The following is a 9,825-nucleotide window of genomic DNA, read 5'->3' on the forward strand; positions in this document are numbered from 1 at the left end:
ATCACATTCAAGAACATAGAAAATGTATTGTCAAGTTACCTTCATGACAACGACCAACCAACATGTCTTTGTCGGAAATTTTAGAATAAAAACAGCTGTTTTCTCCTGGAGACTTGGACTCGACAAAGACCTCCCAACTGTTCATTGTCATTTGACGGGCATTTTCAACAGAGTTCCCGTGTTCTTGAATTCGTCGTGCGTAGCAGAGCGAAAACTCCATATTGATATACCTCCCGCGTAAAGGCCTGCATTATAGCAAAGCAGGAAGAAAAAATACTCACTTTGCTTCCGTAATTCTTTCTTGAAGTGATCGATGTTGTTCCCTCGAACTTAATTTGGTTCCCCTCGTCCATCCCCCCTTCGGGTGAGCTTCGGCGAGGTAGACGGCGAGGAAATCGACCCGGCCTCGGTAGTCGCGAACAATTCCTGCAAGCGTGCCACCTACTACACAGGCCTATAGAGTAACGTATGTAAACAAAACTAACTAATGTACGCACAAAACTATGTTGTTTTACACGTATAATTCACATTGCCTGGACTGTGAATAACATGAATAAAGTGACATTGATATCAAGGGATTTCTATTCGTCAGTTAACTACGACTTAATAAGAAGCAATTATTTGTGTATGTATGGGATCTTATAAGCGGACTTTTCGCATTTACTACGGGGAAACTCTACAACGCACACATATCTTTGAAAGTGCAAGTCAAATCACAATGGAGAGCTGAGAGACTTTTGTCGAAAAGTTGGTGAACTGGGACAGCATCGTAATCTCTTGACTTTGGAAAACGACATATTTTGCAATTGTTCGTCTGGTGCAAATCTTCGGTCCCAGTCCACCAATTTCTACAAAAGCCTCTCAGCTCTCCATTGTGATTTTCATTGCATTTTCAAAGGAATCGATGCGCTGCAGAGAGTTTCCCCGTAGTGAGAGCGAAAACTCCCTATCGGAAGGCCACGAACACGTCGAAATTGTGAGTAGCCTGAACTGGTTAGGGAATATCAATGGTGACCCTGAAGGGATATCGCATATAGACCAAATCGCTAATATTCACGACGAAATTCACGACGTCGCCAAATTCGTCGCCAATTTGAATATTGACGACGAAATTTGCTACATCGTGAATTTCGTCGCCAATTATTCACGACGAAATTCACGACGTCGTGAATTTCGTCGCCAATTTCGTCGTGAATTTGTTTTGCGTGCCTGGGCGGCATTTGCGGGTTGAAACCAATTCGCCTGCTGCTAATTCGTCCACTCACAACAGGGTCTACATTCATTTAGTATAATGCAATTCTGTCCATTAACTTTTCGCCTAACAGCCATGGTCCATTTGGTCCAGTCATCACTTCGTCTTATCACCAGTTCGTATTTGACCATTTCGTCTCATAACTAGTTGGTCTAATATCAATTTTATTTTCCTTTATTTCGCGCCAATTAACACTTGGCATTAGACCACTTGAGAAAAAAAAAACATTTAAACGACAGAACGATGTCCACTGCTATCCATATGCATAGGCGGATCCAGGGGGAGGGGGGACGAGGCCCCTCCCCCCCCCCATTGGCGGAGCAAAAAAAGGAAAAAAGGAAAAAAAGAGGGAAAAGAGAATAGAGAAAAGGAAAAGGAGACGAGTGAATGAAATAAGATGAGGGAAATAAAAAGAATTTTTCATGTCACTATATGAATTTCGTCGTGAATAATTCGCGACGAAATTGGCAACGCAATTCACGACGAAATTTGCGACGTCGTAAATTTCGTCGCCAATTTCTTCTTGAATATTCGCGATTTGGTCTATATGCGATGTCCCTTCAGGGCCACCATAAATATCACATATCAAACAAATGTTTTTCATTCTATACCAACCGCGAAAGGATGTATTTGTTTGAAACTACTGAGTAGGCCTATAAATCCATGGGCCCGTTTCATAAAGGACTTGCAACCGTTGTAACTTTGCCATAATGGCAACAACCATGGTAACAGGGCTCAGCAGCCAATCATAGTCAAGTTTTCCATGGTGGCCGGTTGCCAAAATGGCAAAGTTACAACAGTTGCAAATCATATATGAAACGGGCACCTGAACTAACGGTGACATTTACAAAGGGAAACTCTTTACATAGTTTCATTAATTTTTTGAACTTGAGACTTTAACGGCATTCGCAAAATCAAGAAGATTCCCCTTGCCATATCTGAAGTAGGGAATTTCCCCTTTGAAGCATATCACTTATAATTCCCTGTATGGACCTGGTGACAGGATTTCTTACCCTGAGCGGGGGTCAGGAGGCTGATGAAGCCAAGATCATCATCGGTCTATCCTTGTTGATATGAAGATCAGAAAGTGTCATGGCTTTCCCAGCCAAGGACACCAGTTGAAGATCTGGGATCGCATCACCGACCGCCATGAGGTGAGGTGGAGGTGCGTGCAGAGATTGACCCTCCCCGAATTCTAAAAAGATTTCCTTAATCTACAAAAATAAGATAATTTTTAAAAATCACTATTTTCTAAGTGTATATTACGCCTTTTGTCTTCTTTCCCATTTCCATTCTTCTGCAAATAGCAGGAGTCCCTAAATGACAGGCATATGGGGGCGCCCTGGTCTCGTGGTTACGACTCTCTTTCAATCAGAGGGACGTTGGTTAGAATACCAGCCATGGCGCGTTTTCCTTCAGCAAAAAAATTACCCACATTGTGCTGCACTCGACCCAAGTAAAGTGAATGGGTACCCGGTAGGATTCATTCCTTGAATGCTTTTAGCGCCTATTTGGCGGCTCAGCTACAGCCCGGGTAATTATGATAACAAGTATCATGTGCAATAGAGTATATGCAATTATAGTAGCTGCGCTTTATAAATAAGCCATATTAATATTGTTATTATAACTTCAGACTAGTTTATCCATTGTTAAAGCGTTTCAGCACTTTCTGCCATGTGTATATTTCGAGGAGAGTTCTAATATGCCTTCGATGTATCATTTATAGCCTCAAAATATTTAGATAATACCTTAATAAACAAAATGACACAAAATCTAATTACAACCGTTGCGGTAAAAGGACCTCAAAGTTTTACCCTGATATATCAAAAAATTAGAAAAAAAATACAATTGAATAAAATTCGACGAACAGAATGGAGGAAGCGAACCTCGGGGCAGCCACGATACGCAGAACCGACGGCCATCATCAGGTTTGGAATTTTATCGAGTCCAAACAACGGTGTCGCGTGATGCAGGCCAACATTCTCAAGGGCAGTTATGCTCAGGTTAAGGTTGATTTTCTAAAGGGAAAGAGGTATAAAGAACAACACGAGATAAAGGAATGGTGAAAAATTGAAAGAACTCTCAAGAAGGAATAAGAAGTTTGTGAAAATTACCGATACTGTGTGATATTCAAAATTGCGATTTGATGAGTAGATTGCTCCAGTATAGCACGAGAAACTTTCCTATTTGTCATTAAGTAATTAATTATGAATATTTTGTTTTCTCCGAAGTCCCTTTTAATGTGAAGTTAATATTGAAAACAATGGTGGTCGAACGTACAAACAGTTTCATTATTATAATGGAACTGGACCTATCAATATTAAAATAATAGACGGAAATATTTGAAACCTTTATATCCAACAGGACGTCCGGACTTGTAAAGTCAAGGTCGTCGAACTTCTTTTGAGTCTCCGCGAGCGAATTCAATCGACGGAACTCCTTGACAGCCTTGACTGCTTCTTCGGGCGAACCTAGTATCCTTGGAAACTCTTCTTTCTCTCCTTGAGCATTGAAGGACCGAACTGCTTGGTCCATGATCTGAGTAGGGATGTCCGCCATCTCGGAAGATGACAGGACTTTCTTGGAACTTCCTGTGAGCGGGATAATGGAGGATGTAAATGTGTACGCTTTTACTGTTTTACTGTTTTACTGTCAGTCAAGGAAACTCCCGCTTTTGCGAGAGCGACAGAATCTCGATAAACAGGGATTTGTGGTCGCATGACGCAATCTTTTCGGATCTCACCGAATAGCTTTCCTGTACAAAGTGAATGGGTTTTTTTGACATACCCTCACTAAAAAATTCATATAAAAAAAGCACCACGGTGGCGGATTTTTATTTTCAAATATGTTAAAGAAAACTAAATTTCTCATCTATATTCCAAAAAATAGAATTCGCCACCGTGGTGCTTAGACGCTATTGAAGAAAGAAGACACATTTATGCTGAAAAAATGCAAGCAAAAGTTCTCGTAAGAGGAGGTTAGTCTCTGCGTTCAGCCTTTGTGCCGCGATACTCCGTTGCATGTTGTAGCCGAACGCGTGGTGTGTGTGTGTGTACAAATTGTACAAAGTGTGCATAGAGCTATGGTACTACCATGGACATTCCATGATCATGCTGAAAGTTATTTTGGGTACGGCATTACGTAATATATGATAAGAAAGACTTGGAAAATATATTCGTTCCTATGGTAATAACCTCTAACCAGCTCTCCGGCGGTTTAGTGCTATGGAAAATGGATATGCAGTTCTCGATAATGTTCATAATCTAAACCATTGATCTCACACCTGTTCACTGCTAGCATGGATCATGTCGAATGGAGAATGGTCATGATTATAATGACATCATGATATTCTCATCTGGGCTGGATGTTTGAGGGAAGTTTGGACATGGATCGAGCTGACAGGCAGACTTTTATAATGCACTTGATTTGGTGACCGGTAGTCCCAATACTTTGCAGTATGTATGTTTGAAGGTGAATACAGTATACTTTTTTCCAATTTGTTGGCTTCGTCAACCAGCCAATGATTGTTTTAGGACAGACCTGTATTCGGCATGTTTTGAAATTGCATATCGACGTAATAATTTCCATGATTTCCGCCGGCACTGGTAGTGGAAAAAATATTATAATGAATTGATTATGGATTGTGCATCAGATCATAAGCTGAATGCTGAGGTGGAATCAACATGAAAGTTGGATATTACGGATATGACGGTGGATCCAAAAATATGGTCTTATTACGGTACATTTAACGTCAGGATTAAGGGTAAGTGATGAACGAAAATCAAATTGAATGCTTGACAATAAATAAGAGAGAGAAAGAGAGAGAGGGGGAGAGAGAGGCACATGTTCTAAAGATAACAATGTCCCGAAGAATGCACGGTTGTATCATGGAGCTAACAGCTCTATGGTTGTATACACGCGAACACATTTTCACCGCTCTTACCGAGTGTTCGCACACATACATAAGGGTCTGAAAGCAGCCGAGAAAGACTACACAGGGCGAAGGTTTTCAGCGGTGATTCACGCTTCGGTGAACGCAACTATCTCGAAAAAGGGACGTTTCAAACGATCTCGGAAAAGCGGGAGTTTCCCTGACTTACTGTAGAGGTGTTGTGGCTCAGTGGATAAGTCTTCAGACTTTGAACCACAAGGTCCGGGGTTCAAGTCCCACTGCAGCACTAACGTCCTTTGGCAAGGCGTTTATCTACATTTGCCACTCTCAACCCAGGTGTAGTAAATGGGTACCCGGTCGGAAGGAATTCCTTGAATGCTCGTTGCGCCCGATCAGGGTAGCTGTGCTAAAGCCGGGGTAATAAAATGCAGCGCTTAAAAATATTTGTATTAAGCGCTATATAAATGCTGCATATTATTATTATAGCTTTTAATATGTACACAAACCATAGTATCACAGAGCACAGATGTGTCTCTTGTGGGTGCTTGGGTGTGTTTGTATATGTATGTGAGGGAGGATGCGTGCATACGAGCAGTGTCGAAATTAGTCAATATTTTGAGGAGGCTAAATATGGCGTATTGCGTAAAATTTCGAGCCAGCAAAGCGAGTCAGCAAAAAATAAACATTTTCCATACAAAAATCAAATTTTATGATAGATTTTGACTTAACATCAGAAAATAAAATTGTATTTCACCCCCTCTCTTTCCTTTTCTTCCCCCTCCCTCTTTTTTCATTATTTTTAGGGGGGACAAGAGCCTCCACCCCCCCCCAATCTGTACGCCACTGCGTAGAAGGGATATATATATATATATTGTAAAGAAATGGATGAAGAGAACAATGGTAGGCTTACCATTGTTCTCTTCATCCATTTCTTTACAATATTTAAATAAGAAAGAGTTGCCAAAAAGCTGTTGTACATGTAAAACTTTACACACACACACACACACAAATATATATATGTGTGTGTGTGTGTGTGTGCGTGTGTGTATATATAATATATATATATATATATAATATATATGTATATAAATATATATATATAATATTATAATATATATATATATATATATATATAAAATATATATATATATATATATATATATATATATATTATATATATATATATATATATATATATATATATATATATATATATATATATAAATATATATATAAACTTTAGTTACTGGTGCTCAACTATGTATACAGGAGCGAGTATAATGTGCAGTACTCAAACTTCAGTACTCAAACAAAATTATTTATCTATTTAGGTATATTTTCAAGAATCACACAATCCAAATGAATTCTCACCTGTAAAATCTGTCCTCACGCAGGAAATTCCACTTCTGTTTCTCCCTGCCGAATAGGAACGTTGTGAGTCTCCTGCCTGACAATCAGAAATAAAGGTTTTTTATCGCGTCCAGAAAATCCACTATCATGCAAATAAAAGATGATCGATGAACTGCAAATAGAGCTTGAAATTCATAAACAATGACAAGCACAAATAAATTCAGTCAATATAAAGGTAATATTTGTGGACTTTACTAACCGTAGGCCTACAACAGAGACAAGGGTAGACTATTTACTTTTGAAAGGAAGTTGGCCTTGACGTAGACCTATTCGGTTGTTCGGATATGAGCTGATTTTCTCATCTTCTCCACTTTGACTGCAGATCAGGGCGCCGTAACACAAAGGTTAGCGATTAATCGCTAAATGAAATGACCAATCAAGATCCTCGTTGCATGCGCATTTTGCTAAGTAGACTGACTATGAACCAATCAGAATTCTTCTTTTAAATTAGCGATCAATCGCTAACCTTTTGTTACGGGACCCAGATGCGTTATTTCATGAAGCTAAAAAAATGAATTATTCCATAGACCATTCAATAAAAAATTCTCTACAATTTCAAAATACTTTACTCTGCAGTGCTGCCAAGAATCACGAATATTACCCCGAGTTTGAATAAATGGTAGTCGTGGTTTTGATTTTTTTCTTCACGTAGATACAAAGCATTCGGCGCATTTTTGGTGTTTTAAAAGCACATTTGCTTTAATAAAAATGCTGATAGTTTAAAAACAAGCACATGGACCCCTATTTTTTAATGTCTTTACCTCTTAGGTATACCTTCCTCTACAACTCTGCAAATTTTGGTGAAAATGACATGGATTTTGAATAAAGTGCAGCATTTATTGTATGTTTATAGTTTGTAACTGAAATTTCTCATTTTTGGATTGGGATTTCGTTACTCTTTTACGCTATTTTTAAGAACTGACAGTGCTGTTAAACTTAAAATTGCTAACAAATAGCACTATAAATAGATTTTCCATTCTAACGATACAATTATTAACTCTCTTGCGAAATTTGATGACTTTTTCATGTATTTTGACTGAGCCAGTAGAGAATTAAACTCATCATAGTAATCTTGGGCGGTCTAAAAATGCCAAATTCTTTTGAATGCTCATTATTAAGAACATCAATTTGGGTGAACTTTGAAGCTCTATAGCAAAAAATCAGGCACATGGACCTATGTTCATTTTTGCATATTTCGAATGTCAAGGTTCTAAAGTATCTTTGTGCAAAGTTTGGTGAATATGACATGTATTTCACTTTAACTGTGGAACGTCCTTCAGTAAACAATACTGTTTGCTATGTGAATTGCACAGTAGCTGTTTAAATAAGTGTTTAATATCTTAAGCAATGATTTAAAAAAAATTATTTCCGTCGTGGGTGTGTGTGTGGTGTGCGTGTGAGGGGTATGTGTGGGTGTGCGCGTGTGTGTGTGTGTGTGCGAGCGAGGGTGTGTATGTGGTGTGAGGACGGATGGGTTGGAATGTGTAGTAATGTATAGGTATGGGGGTATGGACGTGACAGTGTGTGGTAAAATGGATGTGCTGGTGGAATTGTGTTCTTTTTAGGAACTTGTTCTCGTAAACCCATGTAAACTTGGGTTTCTTGGTCATCTATTAACAACGAGATTACCTCTCCGCCAAAGGATCATCAAAATGTCTCATCAACTTAATTCATGTAATCCGTAATTGGTGAAAAGGGAATATTATCCGCATTGGCGGATGCAAGGGGGCACAGCCGCCCTGTGGCCCCCACCTTTTAAGAAGCCAAATTAAAATTTGTAATGTAAAAAAGCCATTAATTTAGAGGTGTGCCCCCCCCCCCCTTTGAAAGTGAAGACCTTTTAGTCATTTTTTCGGGGACGAAATATTATTTTTTTTGTTAAAACGCTTTTGGGGGTTGTCAAATTTTGTCCGGGACGAAATATCATTCATTTATCTTTTTGCACATTTTTCACATTTTTCCTCGCAAAAATGTGCCCCCCCCCCCTTGAGAAAACCTGAATCCGCCCCTGATTATCCGATTCTTCATTAGTGCCCATTTTAAAGTGGTATAAGCACTCCCGATTTCTGAATCAGAAAGCATTCCCAGAGGATCGTGCCTAATTTTCAATGTGATAAAAGGCTTATCATCCTCCCCCTATCCAATATCTCCCGATTCAGAAAGAGGTTATGGGAATGGCAGAAAGACAGTGATGATATAAGCACAGTCATAACAATAATTAGAAACTAACTAAGACAGCAGCGGCACATTACAAACCTACAAAACACGAGGCCCTTCTGTATGTTGACCTTGAAACCTTCTCATCAAGGGGCAATGAAACCAAGAGCATGTAGAAGAACATAGCTGAGTGTAAAACATTCGCCCGTATTCTGAAGTCGGATTTAATTTAAAATCTGGTTTAAAGTTGTGGTTTAATTATGGATAGCCAATAGTGGCATCTCAAAATGTCAGCCCATTTTTCTCTCAAATCATTCATAACTGTTTCGGAAGGATAAATGGGATAGCCTTCTTCACCATTCTCGAGTTAGAAATGTGCACAGTAAAGTAAAACAAACATACAACGTAAGAAAATTTTTGACATTTTTGGCTTTCCATAAATTTATCCCAGCGTTTGTCAAACCAGAGTTAAACCTGACTTCAGAATAATGGCCATTGCGTTCAGTTCAAACTTCATTCTATTTCCATATTTAATTGTTTAAAGTTGTTTATCGCGAGTAATTAATGAAGTGAAGAAGGGCGATTTTTTATCAGGTATTGCTGGTTGAAAACTGACAAGTAAAAAGAAAGTGTTCCGCTACAAAATTGGTCCAGGAAAATTTGACGACAAAAAATAAAGAGACGAGGAAAATAAATGTTTACACTGAAAAAAAATGTCGGTCATTTTGGTTATATTTCAGCTATTGAGCACTCATACCAGATTTCCAGGGGGTGTTGTCTATGGAGAATAACACACACAGCACCATTACATGTAGGTAAATCTTGGAAGCACCTCTACTCCATGCACTTCCCAGGAACATGTGAAGACAGTAGGGGAAGGCGGGGTAAGTTGAGCATAGGGGCAAGTTGAGCCACTAGCCCCAAGGCCAATAATGAATGAGTCAGACATTGTGGTGGTGTCATGTATTGATGACCCATAGCATAACCCCTTACCCCACCACATTGTTTTCAACTTTGAAACAAAAAGTAGTTTTTTAGAGGGAAAAATATGAATTTCAGCCAAAAAAGTAAAACAGAGTGTGAAATAGATAAGTGCTTTATAAGTACACATGTC

At 38.9% G+C, this 9,825-nt stretch overlaps 1 protein-coding gene across 1 annotated transcript; it reads right to left on the reverse strand.

The window, feature by feature from the left end:
* Nucleotides 1-294: 294 nt before the first annotated feature.
* Nucleotides 295-6,604, reverse strand: LOC121424547. Its single transcript, XM_041620270.1, has 5 exons — nt 6,516-6,604; nt 3,602-3,843; nt 3,139-3,270; nt 2,266-2,466; nt 295-454 (listed from the first exon to the last, which is right to left on the reverse strand). Exons 2-4 carry the CDS (start codon nt 3,809-3,811, stop codon nt 2,278-2,280), a joined length of 531 nt encoding a protein of 176 aa, XP_041476204.1. The 5' UTR covers nt 3,812-3,843; nt 6,516-6,604; the 3' UTR covers nt 295-454; nt 2,266-2,277.
* Nucleotides 6,605-9,825: the final 3,221 nt, after the last annotated feature.

Source organism: Lytechinus variegatus, chromosome 11, assembly GCF_018143015.1.
Source record: "Lytechinus variegatus isolate NC3 chromosome 11, Lvar_3.0, whole genome shotgun sequence".
Classification (NCBI taxonomy): domain Eukaryota; kingdom Metazoa; phylum Echinodermata; class Echinoidea; order Temnopleuroida; family Toxopneustidae; genus Lytechinus; species Lytechinus variegatus.

Bases quoted from the DNA above. Each gene is read 5' to 3' on its own strand.
- LOC121424547 (XM_041620270.1), bottom strand. From the start codon at position 3,811: ATGGCGGACATCCCTACTCAGATCATGGACCAAGCAGTTCGGTCCTTC. The intron at 3,271-3,601 runs GTTTCAAATATT...CTTTCCCTTTAG, and splicing joins ACGTCCTGTTGGATATAAAG to AAAATCAACCTTAACCTGAG. The intron at 2,467-3,138 runs GTTCGCTTCCTC...TTATTTTTGTAG, and splicing joins CGTATCGTGGCTGCCCCGAG to ATTAAGGAAATCTTTTTAGA.